General features: G+C 37.8%; 1 protein-coding gene across 1 annotated transcript; it reads left to right on the forward strand.

Moving 5' to 3' along the window:
- The first annotated feature begins 125 nt into the window (after nucleotides 1-125).
- LOC145909067 (fibrocystin-L-like) lies at nucleotides 126-27,789 on the forward strand. The gene is made up of 90 exons (XM_082996389.1): nucleotides 126-274; nucleotides 1,494-1,583; nucleotides 1,697-1,829; nucleotides 2,180-2,288; nucleotides 2,423-2,625; nucleotides 2,690-2,877; nucleotides 3,134-3,234; nucleotides 3,417-3,588; nucleotides 3,712-3,887; nucleotides 3,965-4,136; nucleotides 4,268-4,450; nucleotides 4,606-4,737; nucleotides 4,916-5,153; nucleotides 5,575-5,707; nucleotides 5,818-5,995; nucleotides 6,116-6,247; nucleotides 6,314-6,463; nucleotides 6,602-6,669; nucleotides 6,729-6,919; nucleotides 7,157-7,334; nucleotides 7,479-7,638; nucleotides 7,781-7,927; nucleotides 8,024-8,140; nucleotides 8,212-8,439; nucleotides 8,695-8,878; nucleotides 8,981-9,207; nucleotides 9,337-9,519; nucleotides 9,669-9,835; nucleotides 9,900-9,996; nucleotides 10,188-10,301; nucleotides 10,441-10,598; nucleotides 10,653-10,819; nucleotides 10,879-11,009; nucleotides 11,084-11,230; nucleotides 11,293-11,406; nucleotides 11,516-11,734; nucleotides 12,038-12,201; nucleotides 12,306-12,390; nucleotides 12,457-12,600; nucleotides 12,669-12,834; nucleotides 12,899-13,016; nucleotides 13,124-13,261; nucleotides 13,330-13,467; nucleotides 13,536-13,727; nucleotides 14,069-14,186; nucleotides 14,258-14,347; nucleotides 14,427-14,554; nucleotides 14,624-14,766; nucleotides 14,903-15,000; nucleotides 15,220-15,378; nucleotides 15,469-15,700; nucleotides 15,888-16,146; nucleotides 16,319-16,457; nucleotides 16,570-16,721; nucleotides 16,791-16,974; nucleotides 17,076-17,229; nucleotides 17,347-17,568; nucleotides 17,654-17,771; nucleotides 18,169-18,309; nucleotides 18,450-18,549; nucleotides 18,732-18,915; nucleotides 19,017-19,183; nucleotides 19,292-19,378; nucleotides 19,529-19,762; nucleotides 20,057-20,160; nucleotides 20,452-20,587; nucleotides 20,644-20,813; nucleotides 20,879-21,048; nucleotides 21,555-21,703; nucleotides 21,927-22,089; nucleotides 22,322-22,433; nucleotides 22,507-22,633; nucleotides 22,704-22,880; nucleotides 23,144-23,321; nucleotides 23,389-23,543; nucleotides 23,745-23,916; nucleotides 23,981-24,058; nucleotides 24,374-24,500; nucleotides 24,613-24,706; nucleotides 24,843-24,964; nucleotides 25,080-25,199; nucleotides 25,372-25,437; nucleotides 25,601-25,783; nucleotides 25,899-26,123; nucleotides 26,213-26,271; nucleotides 26,357-26,484; nucleotides 26,546-26,724; nucleotides 26,892-27,063; nucleotides 27,140-27,233; nucleotides 27,523-27,789. The coding sequence occupies exons 1-90, from the start codon at nucleotides 229-231 to the stop codon at nucleotides 27,590-27,592; spliced, it is 13,317 nt and encodes a 4,438-aa protein (XP_082852515.1). The 5' UTR covers nucleotides 126-228; the 3' UTR covers nucleotides 27,593-27,789.

Raw genomic sequence — 27,789 nt, forward strand, 5'->3', positions numbered from 1 at the left:
AATTTACTTGTTGAAATGTCGTTACTGTCAAATATGTCGTTTTTGAACGGTTAGAAAGTATCGCAGAAGGCGTTCTGGTAAAATATTGTCTGTTAAAAATGTTGGGTACTTTGTTGCATATCAGGTACATTTTCTTAAGACCAGGTTTGTAAACAAGGTTTTAAATTTGTAAGTTGAAAAATATACCGGAAGGATAAAAAGAACTTATATTTCTTGCATTTCGATGCAATGAAGGGGACAAGTTTTCTTCTCGTCCTGTTCCTTGCTGCGCAAGGTAATTAACCATAACAGTTATTACAATCACTTTTACAGTTAATAGTTTCAGGCTTAAGCGTTGCCTAAAGAGGCCATGTATTCTCCAATGAGGCTGCTGGTTCGTAATTTGATCTTTCACTTGGAAAAAAACCATGCACACACTTCAAATGTTGTGTCTCATACATTTATGATATTTTATCTGCACGAAAGTATTTGGAAAGTCCAATGTGAAGTTTATAGATAGCATTAACTTTGAATTGCCTATTGCATTTGGGAGTAGTTTAACTTGTGATGCACTAAATGTCTGGATTAAAAAAAATAAAAGCGGTGTTAACACAACTAGAGTAGCTTTCTATTGCAAAGAACCTAAAAATCAACAAGATATGTGCTCAACGATAATACGCAGAAAAGGATAACCTGGTTAAACAACATAGTTCTGCTTTACTGCAAAACATTACGATCTGTGTTGGCAACAACCTTCAAACATTAGCGAAATCTCGAACTGAATAAAGGGGACTGACTTACAACCTTTTGCCTGATGGCAGTGTTTTTGTTCACTGGCAATTCGACACTTTGTGTTTCAGCAACCTTTGTTCTATGTGATGACAACGCGTTATGGTGACGTGTGAAAGGAATTGATTGTTTGTGTCTGTTAACGTGACTATACACTTTTGAGAAAGGTTGTTAAAGTGACTGAGACAATGCCTGGGCTTTATTAAATGTTTTATCACAACAATACAAACTACCAGGCACCAGTCAGAATCACGCATTGTAAGCAGAAATAAACTTAAATACAATTGGGCATTATGTGCTGCTATACCTATTGGGAGATTTGTTTACCACTAACGGGGTTTGAACTTTGATATGTTTGTTGCTTTGATCCAGTTGGTCTCTCTGCAAACAGCTGATTTTCCTTTTTCTTGGATTGTCGGTGTCGGTCGGATATTTATCTAATATCTTATAATATGCGTCGCAACCAAATAAACCGTCAACAACAAAAATATAGTTTTTGTGCAACGTTATTTTAAGGCTGATTTGGTTCACCACAAATAGTTAATGAGTAAAACCAAACGTATCTATTACGCTAATATCCCAAAACATTTATGAGGGGTATCAAGTACTGAAAAATTAAACGTGGTGCGGATATTTTTCGCAAAGTTTTTTAATTAAAGATTATATAGTGACAAATGGGTAAAAGTGTGTCCACTTTTAACATAGGGTTGATTTGTACATTTTAGCCGGATATAGCAACGGGACAAAAGTTGATTATGTCTCCCCTAATTACGGTGGAACGAATGGAGCAACAAGATTGATGATACATGGCTCAAGTTAGTAGTACTCGAACAACTGTGAAGATAAGTTTGTGCAAGAGTACTTGCAACTAATATTTGATGACTTTTTACATTTCCACTAAACTTGTTCGTTATTTGAAACCCTCTAGGCTTTCCTGTTGATCTGTCGCTGACCTCAAATGATCCCGACAAGGAGGTTCGTCTCATTAACTCCTTCAACGAATATGATTGTGAAGTTCACCAAGAAGAGAGCGACGAGACACAACTGGTTTGCTACACGAGGTATTCATATGTGAATGTTATAGTAATTCCTTTGCTGCAGGATGATACTTTGATTGAAAAATAATGTGAGGACAAGTTCGTTACAAAATTTGCTTCTTTTAGAAAACAAACATGAAAAGGTTTGTTTAGCCAAAAATAGGTATTTTTATTGACATTCGTATAGGGGAGTTGCACTGTACATATAAATAAACCAGAATACGACAGCACACATACGCTTTCTTGTTATTAAATGCATACAAAATGAAACAAAACTTATTCATAAACTTACTGCACTTGTAAAATGTGTCATTAAAACAATGATTTTAAACGCTGTTGAATTGCTAACCTTAATTTATTTCATTTCTTTGCAGACCGATGGAAGCTGGTACTTACCGTGTACGTGTCCGGTCCAAAGGAATCTGGTTGAATTCTGGGGATTATTGCAACAACAATTGGAAGGACTGGAGATGCTCGTTCTATGTAAAGATTGTAATATGTTTTCTCGGCGGAGAACATCCACTGAACAAAGCAATCACTCATGCATAAAATAAAGCATTTTTGTCCACAAAAAAAGCTTCTGGAATTATATTTTAAAGTTTGTTGTTGTGTATTAGGTTAACAAATGGCGCACACCTTTAATTTCTGCCCTTGACTGGGTTACGGGTGAACCCCAAAGCGTATTGAAAATATCTGGTCGGATCCACACAACTCTCACATCTTCTGCTGTGGATGCATCGGAAAATGGGGAAACAGCTCGAATCGTGAGGGTCTGGATGACGTCAGGAACTTGCGAATTGTTCAACGGAACAGACAACCTGTAAGATGAACAATGAAAGCCGCGGGTTTTCTGGAAACACACAATTTACATCAATTGTTTGTAGTCTCGGTGTTGAGTTGTCCAGTGAAACATCACGGTGGGGTTACTTGAACTGCAAGATTTCGAGCTCCTACGTCGGAAACCAGAATATTTCTTTCATTGTCGATGGTTCGTTTGGAAGATCACTTTCATATTTGACAACTCGCAAAGTTAGCGCAGACGACAGGATCTACATGATACAAACATACGCCGGTAAGTGTTTGGCTACGTGTCTCTAAAATTAAAACCAGACTGAAAAATTAACATGTATTTACATTAAAGCAGATGAGTTTTACGACGCAAATAAATATTCAAAACAACGCTACAATAATCAGTTAAAACAATTTATATGACGCAGCAGTCTTAAGAAAGCCAAGAATGACTTTAGAGATTTAACGCGTTTAAATCCTCATATTTATCTGCCAAAATATTCAATTTGGCTTAATCCTAACAACCCATGCAATCTTAGTGGTTGATGACGTCAGTCCTAAGGAAGGAGGTACACTTGGTGGAACGATTCTCACTGTCACTGGAAATTATTTTGACAATCTCTCCGGAATTGCCGCAAGGGTGCGTGTTTATAATAATGCTCTTCTCTTTTAGTCAAACAATATATGCTGACAAAAAAAGAGAATAGAAATGTTTTAGCTTTTACTGTTCTTTTGTCTGATATGTTGATTCTTTTTGTGGGATGATAGAAATATACGTTCAAACATTACTTACAGTTTAAAATAACAGTTCAATAAATACAGGTCTTGGTGGGCGGAAGTGAATGCGATGTTAAGTCTGTAACTGACACCGAGATCAAATGCACAACTCCACAAATTACAGCGAAGCCGTTGTACAGTGGAGGACGCGGATTTTTGGTTGAAGTTTTCTTGGACGAGACAAACATTGACTCCGATCTCAGTGCAGTAACTCCAAGTAAGATACCATTAAACAACTTTTAACGTTCCTTCTGTTTATCACATCTCTACAATTCACATTATAAATTTGGTAGTAAATTAAACAAAATCGTAATTTGAATGACACCCTTCTTTTTTGTAGGTTTCACCTACTTCCAAGATTCCTCCCATTTTGGAACTATCAATCACAACAGCTTTCTTGCTCGCATTCGTGGCTTTTTTGTCCCTGCAAGAACGGGAAACTACAAGTTTTCAGTAAAAGCCGACGATGAAGCGAAACTTTATCTCAACAAGAATGGACAAGATCCGGCAACAAAAGTAAATATCTTTTCTATGACAATTTAAGAAACCAATTTTTTTCAATGTTGAGTTTTCACGTATGATGTGATGTGCAGGAACTGATCGTAGAATCTGCTTCTGGATCAACATACACCGATAGTGTGGCTGTGCTTCTAAATGCTGGAACTGAATATTATTTTGAAATACGACACGTGGATCATACATCATCATCTCATGTTCATCTTAAAGTGTACGGGGATACTACAGACTACACACCAGACGAAACATGTAAATTGCGACGTTTTAGAACAAATATACAACAAATTGTTTACTAAATTGGTTTAAGATAAGTTTTTTTCATTGGAAATTGTTTTTCTAAACAAAATGGACAAAAACCCATTTGTGATTGCTTTTGATAGCTTGGGCGGTTTCGGACGAACATACGATTGGCATCTCTTCTGACGTGGTACAAGAGCAACAGACCGTAGCGTTTGAACAATGGGCAACACAGACCGCTGTTAACTCAGTTTGGGAACTTACATTAGTTTGCAGTGACCCTTGTGTGGACGCATTCCAATTGAAACTGTTCGAGACTTCAACAGGTTGGAAAATTTTTTCCGCTTTTTCGCTGGTTTTGTCGAAGTAAAAAGTCTTTGTGTTTTTATTTTCGCTTTGTATCTTGTACCTTTCTGGCAACTAATTGATGTGAACATTTGCAATTTGTAACACAAGAGATAATGATGCACTTTCTTTGCAGTTCCGATCCCATACGGCTCGGAACCCTCGGCAGTTGAAAGTGCATTAAACAATCTTATTGCACTTAACGGTGAAACTGTAAGTGTCACAGGAACCGAAAGCACTTACACCATCACATTTTCATCGCCAAGAGGTAAGAATATAATAAACCTTTAATAAGAAAAACTTTGGAAGTGCAACACTATTTTGCCCCACCTTTTTATATAATCATGTTTAAATATCTTTAAAATTCAAACTAGTATCATTGTTCATTCCTCCATTTAGTTCCTTGTAAAATATTTCTAAAGCGAGAAAATCACTTTTTACCGTAGGAAAAATGCCACTCATTGCACAAAGTTCGGGTGCGTCGCTAACTGTTGATGCAACAGAAACTACAGAAGGTGTTCCTGATCTTAACACAGTCACATTCCAAGTGAACGGTTATGTGTCAGAGAGTGTTGCTTATGATGCTAATGAGCAGACTGTTGCAAATGCCGTGAAGGGACTCTTCGGACCAAAATGTCCACCAGAAATTGAATCTGGGCTTGCGGCTAACTATCTCTCATATCTGTGAGTATTCTTTTAGTATTATATACAGATTTGGTCTTTTCCAGTAATTATTTACGAAGGTTGATTTATTAATGCAAATGTTCGCTAAGTGCTTCAGGTGTGATAAATGGTATCTATAACCCACAATCCACTTGTCGCAATTAAGGGGGCAGCAAATTATGTCAAAACTTTAATGACTTTACGTGCCAACAAAAATATATTGACCTTTACCGTCGCGGCTAACCCGTCATTTGCATATTATTGGGTAAATTGATATATTTGGCGGACATCAAGATACTTTTAACCTTTCTTGCTGTCGCAACACAACCCAGGACGTATGACAGTAAGTATTGGAACACGAACTCGTACATATCACATAGCGAAACTTTTGTGAGGACGGATACGACTTTGTGAGAATCTATTGCACATTTTTTCTTTTCAGGAATATGGAGACTGAGTCAGCTTCCATTGCAACAAGATCAAGTGAAGATTCATTTTGTGGTTTATACTCAGCCAAAAATCCAGCCTATCTTTATAACGATGTAGATGGCTATTCAGCTGCACAGTTTCCCTCGGTATTAGAAACATAAAATTACATTGGTTTGCATGTTTTCTCTGATTTCGTTTTATTGGCACATAGAGGTGGTTTTGCATAAGTTACAGTTCGCATTTTCTTTGTTTTTAGCTTTGTTTTGCATACAACGGTGACATAAGTGATCAAATTCGTATCACATATCGTTACGTTGATTTTGAAACCGACGAAGTACGTACAAGTACACTGGAGCGCTTCTATAATGTTGATTTCGTCAACACAGAAAATTGGAAACATGTTTGTGTGGATATAAATGCTTTACTGACTGGGGGTAAGAAACATTTAAGATCTACCTTGAAGCGAACAATCCGTGCCTGTGACAATTTGAGTTTTATGATGTACTTTTACAGTTACTAAATCTTTTTTTCAACCATGTTCGAAACATTTTCAGCTCAACCAAATGGTGGAACCTTCCAAGTGCTCGCTCTATATGTGACGGCAGGTTCTGATGCCGACCGTGATTTGTACGTCGACAATGTTCTGATCTCCTCTACAGCGAAGTACAACACCAACGAAAGAGATGGTGGCAATTCCTTTATTTTCTGATGATGTTAAATATGTGTTATAATATATTCGTTTTTCCTTTAAGCTCACATCAACAGAATCAGACCCTCGGCCGTTCCTTCCATCAAACTTTCTACAGTGACTGTTGTCAAAACTGCTGGAACCGCGAATGCCAACCTCACCTACCAAGTCACCTTCGAACCAATCGATTGCGGGAACAACTTTCCTTTGTTAGGTAACAAACTTTTTTGCACATTTGTGCTCAGTAAAAACTCTTTTTTGTCTCAGCAACATATATAGTTAATGGCCTTTACTGATGATACCCGTATTTCATTTCTACAACCTTATGTAATGTTGATATTTTGCTTTCTAGGTGTTGCATTTGGCACAAAGAATACCGTATCGCCCGATGAAATTTATGACTGGGGTTCAAACTCAAAGGTTAGGGTCCACTGCTTTTTAAACACTCACAGCTATTATTCAGCAATAAAAATATGTAGGTTCGAGTACAACGGAACGAGCAGGCAAGTACTCCAGTGACTGGCACGTTTGACCTCTCTTTTGAAAGCGGAAACTATGGTTCGGTGTCCGGTATATCATCCAGTGCAACCGAAGAAGATCTTGAGACACAAATAGAAAACATGAACGGAATCAACGACGTGGATGTAGAGCGATCCGGAACGTGTTACGGGTGAGAATTACCGTCTTTCTGAGAAAAAAATATTTTATTGCTTTGATGCTCTTCATGCATACAAGTGAGAAATGTATGAAAACATGTACTTTGCTAAAAAAATAGGTTTTGCTACAAAATGCTGTGGTATAGACAGACATTTACACGTCCTAAAACAGCCTTTAAATTGTGTAGTACAATGGTTGAATCTTTCATGGCGTAATTCGCGGTGTGTAATTAAACCATGTTGTTTTGCAGATACTCGTGGAAAGTGACTTTCAAATCGCCTGGCGGTAAATATCCAACGTTATCTGTCACCGAAGGAAATCTTATGGGGAATAACCCGACGGCAGCCGTGACTCAAGGAAGTGAAGGAGGTTTAATTATGGATCCAGCTTACGGGGATTTTTTCCGAACTGCCCACGAAAAACCACAGGTAATATTTCAAAGCGTTTTTTCAGTATGCGTTATAACAATATAGTTCCCAAACGCCGTTTTAATAATATTATTCATCTCCTTTTGCATGCTATCAATGCAGATAATACATATGTTTCCTTATTATTCTTATTTATTTGAACAGGTTCAAGTTTTCATCAACAACGTGCCTTCCCACTGTAAGGGACTTTTTGACACAAGCAATCCCTCAAACTGTAACTTTGAGATGGCAAGTTCAGCAACACCCCAAGTTACAAATATTGCACCTTTAACTGGAGCCGCTGACACAGAAATAACCATAGAAGGTAAATATTTGTTATTTGAACGTTTGTTTTCACAAACAAACATTTTTTGCGATGTAAAGGATATCTTTGGAATTTTCTTTAAATCCTATCTTATCCAAATTACTTTTAATATAATTATATGTCGGAATTTCACGATTTACAGGAAGTGGATTTGACGCATCATCCAACATCGTTCTTATCGGAGGAGTTGAATGCACTCCTTCATCTGAAAGTGAAACATCTATCACGTGTATACTTGGGAAATCACCCAGTGGTGCACAAGCTGTGTCTGTTCAGGCGCCTACAAAAGGTAAATTAATATTTGGGTTATTTCAAATTGAGTAATATTAAGTATCATGACAACATCATTGTAATTGAATGAATAAATACTTTATTTCATTTAAAGGTTTCTCAAGCATTCCAACAGAAATGAACACTTTTACCGTCAACGGAGGTGTTACAACAATAACGCCCTCCAGTGGAAGCACTGCTGGTTGTACAACGGTCACCATCGCTGGGACTGGTTAGTATTTGAAATATCGTCAAAATTTTGATCCATATTTAGACTTCCTTTGTGTCAATTGTGATTTTTAGGTTTTGATTCCAGCAGCACGGTTTTATTTGGAACTCAATCATGCGAGGTTACTGAGGCTTCCTACAGCTCCATTACTTGCACTACTACAGCTGGGAGTGCTGGAACAGTTGACGTTACTGTCACCACAGCTGGGTCAGATGTAACCTCATCCGCAGCTTATGAATATAGTGAAGCGAGCACAGCCAGTGTTACAGACGTCACACCTCTCACCGTTACCGTGGATGGAGGTAATGAAGTGAATTAAACTAAAACGCATGTATTCTAATACCTTTTATTATTTTTTCATCACACAATAATAGTACCATATTTTGAAACTTATTGCGTAAGCCGATTTATGGAACTCTCGACCGCGTAATTCCGCTTTGTTTCATGTTTTGGTGCAAATTTTAACATTGTTTTAGAATATTAGTTTTCACAATATTTCTGGTAACCATAGTAACATAATATTGTACGGCTATGTCGAGGATTGTTGTTTACCACAGGAACAAATATAACCATTACTGGCACGAATTTCGGCACTACGAAAGGAAAGGTTAACCTCAGTGGGCACGCTGTGGATGTTGTTAGTTGGACGGATACCCAAATAGTGGTGAAGAGTCCTCCCCTGTCAGCTGGAAATTATAATCTTAACGTGATCCTCAACGACATTGGCTGTGCTACTGGCACGTGAGTACGAGAGGGCAACCATTTTCAGTAATTTAATTGGAATAAAACCTGTAAAGACCGGAAAGCACTTTTTAAATATTAACATAACTGTTTCTTATACAGAAACGTAATAACATATGAACTGAGCGTGACATCGATTAATCCGATAACTGGATCACTTGTTGGTGGAACGGAATTAACCGTCACAGGAACTGGTTTCACCTCTGGTATGAAAGTCTTGATTGGAGAAACACCATGTGACGTTACTGCAGTTACACCAACCGAAACAACCTGCACCACCCAATCATCTGGTGTTACACATCTTGTCACAAACGATGGAAAACATCCAAGTAAAAATTAATTCAGTTTAAAGTTTAAAAAAATATGCAAAAATAAAATTGTTGGCTGTATTGATTAAATAGAGACAAGAGCCCTTTCCGTTTCATAGAAATAGTATGAACAAAAATGTTTTTTTGTAGCTTACGGTATTGGATATGGTTGGGAACCATCTAATTTGGAGATAATGGCTGGTGACAAGGTAACATTCACTTGGTCAGTTCCTGAACAAGTTGAGGGGGTAAATATTGGCCTTTTCACAATCGAGGATGGCCTCAGTAAAAATCCTGACAACAACGGATTCAATATTGCACCTTCGGTCTCAGGTAATCAAGCTGGCTTATCATAATTTTCTTGGATGCACTTTCCCACTTTGCAAAAAAAAATCAGATTGCAAGGTTATTCTTGACAAAGCAAGTTACATTGTGCTTAGGATAAAGGGTCGTACCTTTTATGTTTATTGTATTATGTTCAGGATCACACACTTTCCAATTTAACACACCGGGTGTTTATAACTTCGGAAGCGGGTGCGTTGATGACGTAAACACATGTGCAATTTTCATGCGTGGAGTGGTGACAGTAACAGACGCTACTTCAAAAACTGGAAACGTAAATGTTGTGTTTGGTGAAGCGAAGTATCAGGTGGGCTTTTCGGGGAATGTTGTGGTATCTTTGTATTCTTATATCTTTAATAATATTCTTACAGTTCGATTCTTCATTTACGTTCGAAGCATCTACAACTCCAGTAATTACGTTAATATCGCCCACAAGCGGAACCATTGATCAACAAATTACTTTGACAGGTTTGCTAATTAAAAAAGGTTTTTGATCCACGATGCCTTCTAACAGATATGTGATTTATGTAAAATATTTGACAAATTCGTGTAGAATGGCTTTCGCAGTGGGGCGACTCTGCCAATGAAATTATTTTAAATCAAATTCCTTCCAAACAAAATGTCTAATTGTGAAGTTTCATGTATTTAATATTAATAAGGAACCGGATTGAACGGTGGAACTGTCACCATTGGAGGCAAGGTGTGTGAAGTGCAACAGGGGACAAATGTTCAGCTGGTTTGCCAGATACAGGCTTCAGAGGAACTTTCTGTTGGTAAGAATCGCCACCAAATTTTTAATAACTCAACACGGTTAATAAACTTTAAGTTGACTTCAAACACATTTAATTGTTTTTTAAGGACTAATAAGTACAACATTGCTTTCTAAAAATTGTGCTTGAAAAATTTTTTAAGGTGTTTATCACGAGGTCAAGGTACTTTTACCGAACGTTGGTTTGGCAAGAATGGAGATTCGCAATGTTCAACATAGATCTTATGTTCTCTTGCCACAAGTGACGTCAATAGCACCAGTCTCCGGATCTTTGAGCGGTGGAACCAAAGTGACTATCGAGGTAGGTAAATATCCACTGTAAAAAGACTAGATTTTAAAATTATATTGTTTGCAGGGTTCCGGGTTCAGCTACACCGACAATGCATTGACTGTTGCAATAGCGACATCAAGTGGCGATGTTGGATGCACGGTGGACGTTTCTCAATCAACATACACAAGCATTAAATGCGAAACTGAATCTGTTTCTTCGGCCATCAGTGGTAGTGTTGCCGTCAAACAGAAGTTAGTACAAACATCAGTTATTTCGATAACGTCGCTCTTATCTCGCGGCTTTTTTGCAGAGGTTTACAAGCAAACTGTTCGGGGGATTGCAGTTTTGCATTTAACAGCGCTTCAACACCCGAAGTGACTTCTCGTGATGTCTCACCCAGTGCTGATATTGCAACCACAGGGCTTACGTTTCACGGGCTCGGTAAAAATTAATTCCATGTCATTTTTTAAACCCCACGACAAATGCAATTATTTTCATTACGCTACGCTTTCCAGGATTCGGCACGGAAACAAACAACGTTGAAGTTTTCGTAGGACCAGTTAGTTGCAGTGTGACCAGCGTCACTGATACACAAATCGAATGTTCGCTGGGTCGCTACCCCGTTGGACCAAATAACGTCAACGTAAGAATCGTCGGAAAAGGTAAATTTACATTAACACAAACCATATTTCCAAAGTCATATACACATCACTGATTTCTGCAGGTTACCCTAGCTTTGTCTCAGCATCAGATAAACAAATTGAAAACTCAGCTCAAATTGATGGAATATCACCCACAGCTGGTAGTGAGGAAGGCGGAACAATCATCACAATTACCGGTAACTTATTTTGTTGCTTCTTATCCAAATTTGACCCACGAGAAGTTTTAAATATACTCACTAAAATAAATGAGATATTTAAAGTTACATTGTATCTATTTCTGCACAGGCAATGGGTTTGTAGAGGGTGAAACCAGTGTTATGATTGGTGATCAAACTTGTGAGATAACAAGCACAAGTTATGCCACTGTCCAATGTACGACCGCTGCGCATGCTGGAGCATCTCTTGATCTGGTGGTGACTTCCAATGGTCAAACATACCCAGTACAAACCTTTGAGTTTACAACTGCCGCTACACCCACAGTCACAACCATAAGCCCCAACCAAGGTAACAAACCTGAAAGGCATTTTTTTAGTTTTTCGATTTGGCTTTTTTTGTTTCAAATCTTACTATGGCGATAATTTTACAAGTTTGACATAGGTCCACTAACTAAAATTGCGTCAGGAGTTATATATAAGTAGTCATACGAAAACACATGCACAATACTTAGCATTTTGAGTTCGTGACAATTATTTGAAAATGCTGCAACAGAGTCATGGTAACTGTATATGTTATGAGTATAGGGTGTAAGTTTATGAGCAATCAATCTACACCACAAATTTTTCTATAAAGTTCTGTTTACCTCTTCAGCTTCTGGTGGGGATACGATCACAATTACTGGAACAGGATTTGGTACAGACACAAATGCAGTAACTGTCACAACTGGCGGGATTGCCTGCAGTGTTACTGCTGTGACCGATACATCGGTTGAATGCACGTTAGGTGAACGGGAGGGTGGAGCTGCTCAAGTAAAGGTCAGTGTTTAACTTCAACGCAACATGTCAACACCACGTACTTGTTCGTTAAATGCTTGTTCGGGGAAATATTGAAAAAAAAGTATTAAGATTTTTATGTGTAGGTACAAGTCGGAGGCAAAGGCTTGAGTAAAGTTACCGCCACCTTCTCCTACAGTCTAAGAATTGACTCCATCACCCCAAACAGCGGTAAGTGTTGTTTTAATATAACAAATACTGATAAAGTTTAAGTTGTTAAAATGTTTTGTGTAACAGGAAGTTACGGTGGATCCCAGGAAGTTGCAGTCGATGGTGTAGGATTTTCCACTAACACAAAAGTCACTGTTTGTGATAAAGAGTGCAATATTCAATCCACCACCCCGACCTCTATAACTTGTCTCACTCCGCCCGCAAACGACGGTAAATCTGATCATTTTTCACTGTTGTTAATTCCTTTACATTGAATTAAATACTGTGTTGTTTCCCAGGTGCCACCGCTTGTGACGTAAAAGTATTAAATGGCGATGACGTTTCAACTGGTAGCGGACTTTATACATACGACGCTTCTTTAACACCAACTATTACCAGCGTGTCTCCAGCAAGAGGTGGTACCGGAGGTGGAACCGAACTTACAATAACGGGAACCAACTTCAAGTCAGTTTTGAAGCAATTTTGGCAACCTCCATTAATCTCTAAATGCGTTTATTGTCTCTCAAAGGTTGTCAGGTGTAGATCCGAGTGTTTCTATTGATGGAAGTCCCTGCACAGTTTCCTCTGCAACCGACACAAGTATCACCTGCACCACATCTTCACATCAATCCACAATACAAACCAAGGCGAGTGATTTTCATAAATTCATGTCTTTTCTTGAGAAACGACATTTATGTGTATTTTGCTCCAATGTGTATTTTCTGTGTCAAAACGCTTCGCTTGTGATTTCTAGGTGGCTGTACATGTAGGAACAAACGGAATAGCAACACAGAACAACGCTGACTTTTATTACATCGATTTGTGGTCGTCCATATTTACTTGGGGAGGTACCACCGTCCCAACCACCCAAGACTTTGTCGTTATTCCCCAGGTAAAATCCATCGCTCCACCAATCTGTTTTCAAAACAGTGATGTTGTTTAAACTCGATTTTTGTTCAGGGCAAAACAGTGATGTTGGATACAGACACAGCTGTTCTGAAAATGCTTTTGATTGATGGAGGCACGATAATTTTTGACGAGAAAGATGTCAAATTGAGTTCTGAAAATATCCTCATTGTTAAGGGAGGAAAGCTTCAGGTAAATAGTTACAAAAAACGTAACAAATTGTTAAATTTAATGAAATTGGTTTCACATCGTATTCACAGATTGGTACAGAAGAAGAGCCATTCCAACACAAAGCAGAAATTGTCATGTATGGTCACCTACGCTCACCTGAGCTTCCGATTTATGGAGCTAAAACGTTGGGAGTTCGCAATGGAACTCTTGATATGCACGGAAAGCATATTCCTTACACCTGGTCGTTGCTTTCAAGTACTGCCGCTGCCGGTTCTACTCAGGTAAGCACTATACAGGGTCAATTTAAAGGAAAACTCTACACTAGATTGTTTTTTGAAGATGAAAATATGACGCAATAAAACGATCGATGTGACCAATTGTTTCACAGTAAAATATTTACCAATCATAGAAAATTATTAGGTTAATTGTTCTGTAGCAAACCGGTTGCACAGTTTATAAATCTGGATTTTTCGTGTTGCTTGGACATATACAGTACCATTATGATGCGGGCCATACTTTTTTATGTCGAAATCCCTACATAATTTGAAGCAATACACACTTCTACTTATCCACAAACAATGGAAAATATTAACTGTCCAATAAAATTGAAGTTGTTTTTTAGATTACTGTCAAAGACCCTGTACATTGGAAGGCTGATGATTTGATTGTGATCGCATCCACTGGACTTCGACATTCGCAAATCGAAAACGAGCTACGTACAATAACTGCAATATCATCTGGTTTGTCGTTTACCACCATTAGATGTGTTATTGCGGGTTATATGATTCATTTAACTTTTAAATGTGTGCAGATGGTAGAACTCTGACCCTCAACCAAAGCTTGGAATATGAGCATTTGGGGCAAAGTGAAACGTTTGGATCAAGAACAGTTGAATTTCGCGGTAAATTCATGCATATGCTCAATACTTTAATTATTATTTAAAAACTGAATAAATTAATTGAAACCACGTTTCAAAACAGCCGAGGTTGGTTTGTTAACAAGGAACATTCTTTTCCGCGGATCCAACGACCACGTTTGGCATGACCCAATAGAAAAATGCGAGGAAGGATTTCAAACCGGACAATTTGCCAAACAAACCTGTTTCCAGGTACACATTGTTTAACCTAATGTCACATTTACAACCAAGAAAGTTTTTCACTAGTTGAAATTGATTTAGGGACGTTTCGGTGCTGAGGTTGGGGCTGATCAGTTCGGTGCATCGATAATGATTCATCCACAGAACTTTGACTCTGGTGAAGCAGTCGCTCGTATTGAATATGTTGAAGTTAACTACGCTGGACAAGCGTTCAGGCTTGGCAGGTAACGTAAACCTTAATTGTTGTATGCTTTAAATATTATTTTCTTTCATAAAGCCAACTTTGGAAAAACAGGCGTTTGATTTAAAAATATAAGCATGGTTTTTTACCGACGTATCAATGGTTTGAAATGTTACTAGATATCCAATTCACTGGCATTTGATGGGAAATGTTAGTGGAATGTATGTGAGAGGATGCGGAATCCATCAAACTTTCAACAGAGCTGTCACCATTCACGGTAAAATTATATAATCTTTAGATAAGCAATAAATAAAGCGATTCTTTAGCAGTTTAGGCCTAAAGGCTTTAAACACAGTAATTCGATTTGATGCCCATAACAACTAAAGTCCACTACTAATAGGTACATAATTAAAATGTGTAGTTTGTACGTTAACAAAAACCATGACAAGAAAATTACCTGTCGTATTAAAAGTGATTGCAACATTTTCGCTTGCAGGAACTCACAATCTCTTGGTTGAACGAAATGTGATTTACAACATTATGGGAGGAGCCTTTTTTATTGAAGATGGAATCGAAACTCAAAATGTTTTGCAATATAACCTGGCTGTATTCGTGAAACAGAGCACTTCGCTACTTAACGACGACATAACTCCAGGTAATTATTACTTACATTTATCTGTTCTCAAATGTTTTATTACACTTGATGTTGATGGTAATTGTTTTATCTTTTTTTCACTTACCCCAGCGGCATATTGGGTAACCAACCCTGACAATGTATTACGTCACAATCACGCGGCGGGAGGAACCCATTTTGGCTTCTGGTACCGAATGCACGAACACCCTGATGGCCCCTCGTTCACTCCCAACGTTTGCCAACAAAATGTTGAACTTGGTCAGTTTGAAAACAACACCGTCCACTCACAAGGATGGTTCGGATTGTGGATTTTCCAGACATATACACCAGTTGTTGGTGGAGTGTAAGTTAAACAAGGGAAAATCGTATTGTCTTAAATATCTTTGGACGGAAAAGATGTACAGTATCCAAAACATAATAAACCACATTACATTTGTATAGATTTGAATGATTGTATTCTTTACAATATTACTGCACCTACAACATAACTTCAAATTTCAATCAATGTGTACCGGTATGTTTGATGACAGATGTGGTGGATCTGAGCCAAGCCCAGCCAAGTTCAAATCCTTGACAACTTGGCATTGTGAAAAGGGAGCAGAATGGGTAAATTGTGGAGCGATTCAATTCCACGACTTCGTGATGGTGAACAACGAAGTGGCCGGATTGGATCTCAAACTTATCAAGGGTACACCATGGGGTGAAGAAAAAGGAGCTCTCATTAAGAACACGCTTGTAGTTGGTCATTCGGACATTTCTGCAAACAATTATGAAACAAATACTGGAATTGTAAGTCGTTTGCAAGTAAAAAAAGTAGTTTTGTCGTGTAGGGAATAAAATGTTACGTAAAGTTAGAAAAAATATGGCACAAAATTTAGAAAAATCCTTTTTGTAAAGTTTGGTTGAATTTGTGTGGTATGCAAATATTTTAACCAATTTCCTAATCGGCAAATGTTCGTAGATCTTACCGTTCGGACCAGGTTTGCTGTTGGACGGAGTTGACTTCTTTAACTTTGACAGATCTGGTGTTGCATATGGAGTAACCAGCATTCAAGGAACTTGCACGTTTAGATGTGGCGGTTATTACTACTGGCTTCAAAGTGAGTTAGTCTAACCTGAATTTTTCCGTCGGATCAAATCATTTGCGAACAGTTGTTCGTGCCACAAGTCAAGTACAAAGAATTCTCTAACTTAAATATTCTCCATGTTCAGATCAAAGCTTTCAGTCTGTTCCGCGCAAGGTCAGGTGGCGATGGGAGCACGAGGGGGTGCTTGAAGACAGGGATAGTTCTTTTACTGGCGACGAACCATTTACCAAAGTCGTTCCGTACTCTGGTCTGGTTGATATCAAGGAAAATTGTCGGGTAATTTTTTTTTTACAAAACCAGTTTTAAATTAACAATTCAACAATAAACTTTTAAATCATGTTCCAGCTTGCTGATGAACCGTACAACAGTGGTCTCACGTCGGCGATTTGCAAACCTGAAATACGTTTTCACAGATTTGCGTTAAACAATGTACTTCCTTCATCTTTGGAAGCAAACGACCTGGTTTTTGCAAACCAGCACGGAAATTCGTCTGGCATTTACGAAAAGAAACGACTCACCCACAAACCTGGTATTTGGTGATCGTGTAATACGATATATATATATGGTTTTCTATTATAAATTTAAATTGCAAAGCATTTACTTATTTAAAATTTAATTTTTTTGTTTTAGGTTACATGTTACTTTTACCCAGCAAAGAGCATCACACTATGCACTTCAAGGACGGCGAGCAATTTACAAACATTACTTACAACTCAAGATTTTATGACTTCATGGCAGGCGATTACCTCACTGTCTCGCATAAATTTACACAGAGACCAGACAAGTGAGTTCGTAATATTTTTCCCAAGTTCGCCAAAAATGGGCACATATTTGTTTCCAAACAGAACCTTTCTGTTAGTTTATTTATCACTAACTACATTTCCATTTATTTTTCACGAAGAATTTTCATGAACGGCGAGGCAAGATATAACATTTCGAATGCCCAGGAAATTACGGATGCGACAATTCCCTCGTTGCAAAACCTGGATTGGCATTACAGTCAAGACAACAAAGTATTCAGATACTTAATCAAAGGAAAGGAAAGTTCTCGAAAAAAGCGGGCTTCAATAGAGATCAAGGACGACAACTTCCAACACACAACTGTGTCTCCTCAAATTTACAGGTTTTAATTTTTTTAAATTTTTAGAATTTAATTCTTAAATTTTGTTGAGTCCAATTCGCATGACATGATTTTTTTCTGATTTAAGGTGCTTTTATGAAGATTGCATTGCACCGCCTGACCCGAGTGAAATTCCTCCAGACCGTGAACGACCCGAGGGCTCTGTTTTATGGTCTGATGAAACCACTTCTTGTATAAACCGAACAGTAAGTACACAAATGTGGAATTTCCTCCCATATAATAAAAATGTGCCAAAAGATTCTGCACGAAATATCCGGTCAAATCCGGACCTAAAAAAGTCATATTCGTCGTAAAAAATCACCCGCGTCGTTTATATTTTCGGTAGAGCAACACAATTTAATTCTGGTGTCGTTATTTACGCGTTAAATTTGCCAGTGTTTGCTTTGTATAATCCCATTTTCGTGTATAAATCCCAACGACAATGCGGGATTCTAAGTGCCGTTGCTAATATTTAAGTAAAACATAATAAACGTAAGATTCGAACTCAATATTCGGATTCGACCGAGCACTGAAAAACACCTATTATTCGGTCGAATCCGAATATTCCCTACTGTACAACTCCATCACTACTTCAAATCACAGGACACTTCGAACCCTGTTGTTTTGGCGGATTGTTGGGTGGTAGTCGATGTTCCTGAAATAACAGTTGATTCCTTAACAATCAACGGCGTCCTTGAATTTGAAACGTCCACGACTGTATCTGCAATAACCATACTGGTTACCGTAAGTAAATATTTTTTACTCTATTTTTACCAGACTTAAAACAACAATAGTAAGTCATCATGACGTTTTGTTGAAACCAGACTTTTTCCGAACCACTATTATATCTGATGATATACAAAACATATGAACTTACTTCACAGGGTCGTCTGATTGCTGGATTCAGCGATACGAACTATTTTGGACCTGATTTGACTATTCGTCTCCGTGGTAACCATGCAACGCCAGCTGTAGCGTTACCCGGTAAGGGGTTCTCACAGAAAACTCACATTTTCTTTAATATGCTCTTGTGCTCATAACGACTTTAAAGGTTAAATTCATTTGAAAGTTTGGCAAAGTTGTGTAAATTATAATGACAACATTTACGTCGTATTAATAATCTATATAAAAATTAAATGTTGCATCATGTCCTTGTTTTAACATAGGAGTAAACCTTGGATCAAAGGCCTTGGGTTGCTTCGGAGGATGCGATTTGCATGGAAAGACTGAAGTTAACCATTGGGTGAAATTGGCTCAGACTGCCAGTGCTGGTGCCACTTCAATCGTGGTTTCGGCAGAAGTGGATTGGGATGTTGGAGATGAGATTGTTATCACTACAACTGGTTACAGGTCAGGAATTTCTTCTGATGTATTTAATTTAATTTGCCCAACTTAAAATATCTGATTTAAACCGACAAATCTGTAACACTTACATTTATTTATGATTTCAGTGCAACGGAAACCGAAAAGCATGTGATTGCCAGTGTTTCTGGCAACACCATTGGACTCGCAGGAACTTTGGCATACAGACATTTGGGTGAATCCTATAATATCAGCGGATTCTCATACGAAATGGCGGCTGAAGTAGGAATCTTGACCCGTAACATTAAAATCATAGGTATGTAATAAAATGGTTGTTCCATTAGTGTTTAGCCTTTTATTTGAAAAAAATCAAGTCTTTATTTAAAAAAATTGAATAAATATTGACGGAGAATAATGTTTAAAGGTGAGGAATATCCAACTATCGACCAGGAAGCTTTTGGAGCACGTGTGCTTGTTGGAAGATATACATCTGGTGGTGTTTCAACTACTGGTAAGTTTGTACGGTTCAGACAGCCCGGTATTCTAATATTATATATTTATTTATTCATGAAAGATTCCAATGCAGACCAACTTTTTTAACATTAAATTCCAGATCATCTATCTCCACCACAAATTACGGAAACAAAAATTTTTTTTTCAGGTTGGGCTCGCCTGAGTAACGTTGAGTTCCATCGAACTGGACAGGAAGGATGGACCGAAACTTATGATCCAAGATTCTCTCTTGCTTGGCTGAATACTGGAAACGTTGTGACGTCACGACCATCTTACGTCAAAGGTTGCGCTTTCCACGATGGTTATTCGACTGCGATCGGAACATTTGGTGCTAACGGAATTTCCATTACCGACAACGTTGTTCATCGAACCATACACGACGGTATGTATCTTGCAGGAAATCCTTACTTAATAGAGATCCGAGAAGGATGTATATTTCAATGTTTGGCCGTAACCCAATATGGAAACCGAATATTCAGTGAATTTTCCATTCGTTATCTTTTACTCCAATTGTATTTTCTACTCGGCCATGAAATTAACCGGATAGTACGACAACGTAAACGAACGAATATTGACAGAAGATATTTAAAATAGACCGAATTTAAATATTTTCTAGGATAGCACTAATATTCGATATTGCAAAATACCTAAATATTTCAATTTAATTTTTTGGCAGGAATCAGAATCACGGGGTCAAACCACATTCTTGAGAGAAATCTTGTCACTGTCTCTTTGTTTAGAGGAGCCTACCTAGACCGCCTGGAACTCACTAACTTTAAAGTAGGTCCTTTCCAACGTTAAACATATATGCCCAATATTGGTAGTCAAGGCATAAAAAACTGTTTTAGTTTACATATACTGCTCTTCTGGCACAAAATTAAGAAACTTCCACTCGTTGAATGGCAGACCAAACGTCGTAAGAATATAACGTTAATGCCAGAGGAGCAGTATATTTTAAATTGCAATATGCCTGGCAGCAACAGTAGTTTCATATGTGGTTTTAGTATTAATGAAAATACGAATTAACCAATTTTGATGTGACTAAGTTTACCTGATGCTGTTGCTCGTTAGGACTGGCAAGCAAATTTCGAAGTTTCTCAAGCTACAGACTTGATAATGAACGGCAATGCAGCTTCTGGTTGTGAGAGGTTGTGTTATCATATTGATGGAGAGGCTTGTGACGCAGGGGAAGAAAATGCCTGGACAGGTTTGTCATATTTTGGGGTTGGTCAGGTAAACACTGCAGAATATTTTTTAACTCAGGCAATGTTGCCCACGGAGGTTTACACGGAGTTCAAATTTTCATCGAAGATGGAATCGGATCTTGTTCAATGATCCGTAACTTTGTTATATACAAGGCTTGGGATTATGGAATCTATCATCAAACTGCAACAAGCGTTGTTGTTAGAAATACCGTAATTATCGATTCGACGGTAAGATTAATTTATTGCAAATAAAATGACTGAATGTCGCAAATACCTGAATGTTTCTGATATAGGTGGGATACTTACCATTGATCTTTGGACCAGCTGCTCTTACTCATCAATATGTTGACAAGCATGCCACGATGGAAAATGTTTTGTGCGTGGGTCGCAGTGATACGTTCGATCCAACACTTGACGTCATGGACGAAGGGAACGACAAAAACCTTATCGTCAGAGCGCAAAGGTCAGTAATGAAGATCACCAATCGATTTTATTTATCTAATTTGTTCATTATTACATACAATGCCAAGGCCAAGTTTAAGGATAAGAAAATCGTTTGAAACCTCTTCCCTATACTTTTTGTATGAGGCAGCTTTATGATGCATTTTCAACCAATATGAACACCTGGCGATAACACAAAAGTTTTTTATAACAACCCATTCAAACGATTTGATTTAATGAATGCCCTGTTTATTAAATTAATTGAAAAATTTTTGGACATTTTGCTTCATTTGTTGCTGTCACACTATTTTCTGCAGTGTATTATTTTTTTAATGTTAAAGAATTACACTAGGAGTTTATCATTGAGCATTGTGCAGGAGAAAAGTATTCGTATTAATGTTCACAAAACACAGTATTGTTTTGCCTAACATATATTTATATACATATGCTAGCAAAAATACTAAATTCTCTCTACAAACATTTGTCCACGCACCATGAATTGATTTTAAACAAATTGTTGCCTTTCAGTCCCTCCAAAAAAGCTCCTCTAACGCCCACTGGTGGAAAGACATGCGTTATGTTGCCATTGTTTGCAAGTGGACCGAACGGGGCTCCTTTTAAACCGTTTAATTTAAACAAAAACTATCCGGCTATTCATGGCTTACTCAACATTTCAGGTTTGTCGTTGCAGTGTAATTTGTGTAAAACTTTCGCTTGTCATTACTGTTGTTAAGAAAATACTACTGTGCCAACATTTTCCATGAAACACGTTTTAGTAATTTTGAAAAACAACGCTCCAGGGTGTTTTTACAATTTTTTTGCTGCAAGCTTCTGCTATTAAAATGTTTCCCAAAGGTTTTGATGACTATTTTTATACCAACGGTTTCTTGTATATTATAGGTTTAACTGCCTACTCATACAAACAACATGGAACAACCCGGGATCTCGTGTTTTACACCAACCCTTCCAACGAAGATGCTTTCCACCCAACTTACGTTGAGAGAATGAAATTGATTGATGTCGAGCAAGAAAGCAAAATTTTCATTGATCGTCCAAGTCCTGGGTATGCCACAGAACAACAATAGTTTTGTATTCTCTCCTTTGCAGTCTCGTTCGAGTCTCGTCTAAATATCAAACATTTTTCTGTATTTTTTTCAGTCGCACCTTTTTACGCTAAAATAAAAAGTATCATCTATTGAAAGTCTCTTTATCTAATCCATTTTGCTCAGAAATGCTTTGATTCTTTAACAAGTTTAATTACATCTCCAACAAGTTAAACGTAAATTTATTCACAGCAAAGTGAATCCTTCGGATTGTGTGGATATGGAATGCGACGCGAAAAAGAAAGTTTTCATCAAAGATTTGGACGGAACTTTCCTGGGTGAAGTTGGAGCCGTTATCCCACAGGTTTGTTTAAATTATCTGAATATGAGTTGAAATAAACCTAACTTTGTCTCCAATTTAATGTTTTTGTTTGAAGGCTGAATATGGATGGGACGACCCTGATCGAATAAGTCTTGGACTTGGGGATTACCGCATTCCTCTAACAATGGTGACTGGCACGGATGGATCAAGAATTCCAGTTTCTGAAATCGCCGACAACAGAGGTATTACTTTACCCGTATTTACACATTGCCCGTTTCTTCTTGTCGAAGAATATAAAAAAGCGATATTCAGGCATCATTCGAAGCGACACTTGCAACTACATTCCATCCTGGCAAGCTTACGACTGTCATGGAGTAGGAACACGTGATTACGCCATGTTAGTTATGGAGAGTTTGGACGATGATACGGAAACTAGACGACTTTCACCCGTGGCTCTGCTTGGAGATCGATATATTGATCTTAACAACGGTAAAATCAAAATTCTACGACCAATTTATAACTTAACTTTATTAATAGTTAATTTGAACCTGTGCTTTTTTAGCAAAGAAACGAATGTTTTAGATTTACAAATTTATCCACAAGGTTTACACATATCGACACTTTATGTTTTTTGTAAGACTTTCTTTAAATGCCCCAAAAGGGTTATGTTTTTAGAAGCAATGACAAACGAATAAAAAAGTTACTGATTTTGAGACAAATCTAATCACATGTGTATATGTTGGTGTATGCAGGACCACAGGATCACGGTTGGTGTTTCGGATACACTTGTCAAAAGCGAATCTCAACATTCTACCTGATTGTCAGCACCAATACCCACTTTAACTTATTCTGTACCGGTTACACCCCAAGACAGATGAGATTCCACTTACTCAACGTTGCAGACACAGACACAGTTCGTCTTGGCATTTTGTAAGTGCTGGTGACTACCTTAAGGTTTGTGACAGTCCAAGAAATGACAATTTTTGTTTATGTCTAGCGTTGCGCGACCGGAGAGGTTGGATGTTTACAGATCTGAGTCGGAAGTTTTTGTCCACGCCGAAAATTCGTACTACGATAGCAGCAATAATGTTTGGGCAAAACGACGTCCATCAGCAAACAACCCGGATGAATTTAAACCAGCCATTAATTCCGGTAATCTAATAACAATGTCCTAAATACGAATCACTCTGATATAAACATGAGGAAATATGATACTTCATAGCGTATTGACAAGGAAGTACACTTACATGCGTGCAATATTGCATTATAGCTTGGATAATTTTGGCATCATGATGTATACCAACGTATCTGACTTCGCGCATATTAATCATGCGGTTGTGTTATGATCTTTAGGTGTAAACGGAGCCAACTACATGGACCCCAACACCCGTATAATGTACCTGACAATCCGAGGAAATGAGCCAGTCGAAATTAAAACAAGCCCACTCGTTGAAATTAAGTTTTCTGTGGCCGCTCAAAGCATTGACGACTTTTTCGGCGAAAACATTGTCACAAATCTTGCAGCGTAAGTTTTGCATTCGTTTGACTTTCACCGCACATGCGTTCATTATTATTTTCAAAATATTCAGATTTTTGGATGTTCCCAAACATAAAATCCGGGTTGTGGATATCGTCGCAGAAAATTCTCGAAAACGCCGCTCAACTAGGTATGCAAAACTTCACTAAAAACCTGTATAATAATTCATTTTTATAGTGCCGGATTAACCATTAGGCACACAAGGCTTCGGGGCCAATCCAAAAAATAGGCCACCCAAATAACTTAATAACGTTGATTAATATTCGCAAACTTAACTTTAAAGATTGATTGATGAATTTATCGTGTTCATTGGTTCATGTTACCCTTGTTTTCGGTGAGGGCAACAATTTTCCTCAGGTCCAGCAGTGGCACTGCGTATACCTACCACCACTTTATGTTAGTCTGGTAACTCTGTGTCAAAATTGAGTATAATTGCATTACGTAGTCGCGAGAAACGTGCAACCACCACATATGAAGTTACATTGGAATTTGGCGACGAAATTACAAACAACACCAACTTTAACAGCAGTGTGGAACTCGATCCTGATACTCTGAATAATAAAACTAACTTGGTAAGTGACTGTTAATTTGTGCTATTGCAAATATTGCTATTTTCCTTTCCTTGGTGTAATTATATGCACTTAAATCGTTAACCAAGCTTCCATGTTAAACTTTTTTCCATAGGTTCTTCTCCACTTCCAACAAGGAGATTTACCAGCTATTGTTAACGCTTCTGTTATTGGAATGTCGTCACAAAGCGCTGCAACAAACAGCACCGGTATCAAATACAAAACTTCTTGATTTGGTTGAAATAGTTTTGTTGTAAAACTAGCGAAAAGACAAACAGTAACTTATCCAAGTTGTCAGAAAGCAAAAGGTTTATTCGAACATTAATGCGGTAATTTTATTGACAGATTACAACCAAGGAATAGTCGTCCACAAAGTTCCTACAACAATGACCATTACTCTGTCGGACACGGTTGAAGAATTAACTGCTTTCCCGACGGCTGCAACTGTAACACTTAAAGACGATCAGGTATGTTGCGGTCCTTGTGTTGTTATTTTCGAGTTATATTTCATGACAAGTGTTTGTATTTTATTTACCATTGTTATAGCTTATCATTGAATAGAAGTATTTTCTAATACAATAGGGTGAAATTGTGGATACTTTGGGAGGTAATTGGATGATAACTGTATCGCTCGACAAATCTGGATCCAACGCAGACTCCTCCGCTGTGCTCAGTGGACAAACTACAGTTCCTATCTCCAACGTAATTAATTAAGTATTTTGGTAGTGTGTTAGAAAACATTGCCATGTTGCAATAGACAAACCTTTTACAATATCATTTTATTCCAATACGAAAGAGAACATTGCAATGTTTATCGAGTAATCTGAGACGAACAAAATCTGTCATAAAATTGACATTTTGTATTTGATTTCAGGGAAGTGCAACATTCAGCGACCTTACCATCTCACATGCTGGTCAAGGATACATTCTACGATTTGAAGTAAGTCGGAAAATGCAACTAATGTTCGATTTTAACATAAAGCACAAGTAAAATGCTTGTGTTGCTTCGCATAAAGGTTTTCACAATTAGCCGTGTAAACTTCTCTCCATGTGTAGAATTCCAATTGAAATAAATCAAAGCTTTAATATCAGTACTGTTACAGGTGTCGCAACCCAGTCCAGTCATGGTTGGTGCACATAATGCAACGGTCACTGTAAATCAACGCACAGTTCACCCTGTTTTCACTTCTGGAATCGGATCTCTCTACAACCACGATGATGACGTGATTATGACACTACAGTTACGCGACAGTTCAGGAAACCTGCTTCAGAACATTGGCCATAAGGTAACCACTTAGTTTATTTGGTTTGCGATTTTGCTTATTGTGTAAACATATAATAGTTGCGATAAAAAACGATAGTAGTCTTTGTTTTAATATTGTAACTGTAATTATGACACAGGGTCTTTCCTGGCATGCAACAGTTTCACTTGACGATGACGTCATTTACGGAACATCCAACGTTTCTGGTGTAAATTCGTTTACATTTGACGCAACCAGCGGTTTAATAACCACCACTGGTCTGAAAATCACCAACACGCAGCGTTATCATAAATACAACTTACTCTACCGAGTTTACACGAATCCTCCAGCTTACGACATGAACGTACTCGCCGAACCCGTGCAGGTTAGTATGGGTTTGTGATGTATTTGAATTATGTTTATAAATGTGGTTTTAAATGCCTGGACTACGTTTCTTACGTATAATTCTTATAGTTTCATTCTGCGGGCGTGGATAGCATCCACTCAGCATCGGCTGCAACCCAAACAGCGAGGTTGGTAAAGTGTATTTATTTTGTTGTTGGAGACTTCACGGTAAAAAATGTAAACGATTTTTCAATATCTTTGTTTGCATCACAGAGTTCTCATCAACTCGCGACCGTACACCAACGCACAAAGATCATTGTTTAAAGTTTTCATGTACAACGAGTTTACAGATCTCCTCACATCAGCTTACATTGGCTCCCTTGACGTTGCAGACACGACAGGTTTGTTAAAAAGTCACTTGTTAAATATTCTGACATCAATACAAGTCGCTTTTTAATCAAGATGTCAACACTGAAGTGATTTTCGATCTGAATGCCGAGAGCACAGATCACGTGACACGGGCTGTGGAAAATTTGAAGAACTTTATCGAAGGATCTCAACAGATGAATTTTAAAGGAAATGAGATTACGTTTGCAAGTTCTCAGTGTGGACTTACAGTCGATACGATTTGCTTGATCACGGTAAACGACGTAGGCTTGTGATTTTATATAACGAAATACACACTAAAGATTTCTAGAAAATAAATGGCGATATTACGACAAACTATTTTTTGTTAAAATGCACTTTTCTTTGTGGATTTTTGTAGTTTCTTGTGGAATGTGATTTTGTGCTATTTTCATTTTTCCAGACTACATCAACAACTTCCACCACTGCATCAAGCACAACCACAACTTCCATTACAACCACAACAGCACCCGCAGCAACCACTGACAGTACCTGGGTTATTATTGGGGTTGCTATTGGAGTTTCTGTTTTGCTGGCGGCTGGAGCGATTGGACTGGCTTGTTACCTAAAACGCTGTAAGTTTTCTGATATTAAGTTACAATTAAACTGATTAAGCTTCAACCGTGTTAAATAATCTTATATTACGTTTAGACCCACGCAGTAAAGTTGGTCCTTGCATGGGTGGTTCACAAGCATCTTTGGGAAATAAATCACTTATTGACAGCATTCCCTCACAGAGTCCAAAGTAAGTTTTTTTTATTTTGTGTTGCGTTTGCGCAGCCAAAATTTCATCAGATACACCGATAGTATTATTGCTGTTGTCTCTCTATTTGTTAAAGTAGTTTTGAAACACCGTGCCAAAAAGTTGCGATTTACAAATAAGCAAAATCTTGAATTGCTGCAGTACTAGTAGATTGTAACCCTTTTAAGGAACCATGTAAACAGTTGTACTTGTTATATTGTGTTATATCATGATTAACTTGTAAATCTTTGTAGTCATTCTTCCAAATAGCAAGATTATTATTTTATTTAAGTGCAACGCCATCAAGTGACGGCCACCTCTACCACCGTCCTGCTTCAAGCATGACTCCTGTTCACATCTAGAATGAAAGTAGATCGATGATTGTTGACGGAACGGACCGAATTTAACCATGAATTTGTTGTTTTTATATTTTCTTCAATCAATTACCAACTATAATTTTGTGACCTGTAGCACTTTTTTGGTGTACATTGTTTCACTGTCTATCAGATTTATTCTTTTTCGCAAATTTTCCTCTCTAACAAAATTTTAGTTTGCATAA

Source organism: Ascidia mentula, chromosome 7 (genome assembly GCF_947561715.1).
Source record: "Ascidia mentula chromosome 7, kaAscMent1.1, whole genome shotgun sequence".
Classification (NCBI taxonomy): domain Eukaryota; kingdom Metazoa; phylum Chordata; class Ascidiacea; order Phlebobranchia; family Ascidiidae; genus Ascidia; species Ascidia mentula.

Bases quoted from the DNA above. Each gene is read 5' to 3' on its own strand.
- LOC145909067 (XM_082996389.1), top strand. From the start codon at position 229: ATGAAGGGGACAAGTTTTCTTCTCGTCCTGTTCCTTGCTGCGCAAG. The intron at 24,965-25,079 runs GTATGTTGCGGT...CTAATACAATAG, and splicing joins TAACACTTAAAGACGATCAG to GGTGAAATTGTGGATACTTT. The intron at 25,200-25,371 runs GTAATTAATTAA...ATTTGATTTCAG, and splicing joins CTACAGTTCCTATCTCCAAC to GGAAGTGCAACATTCAGCGA.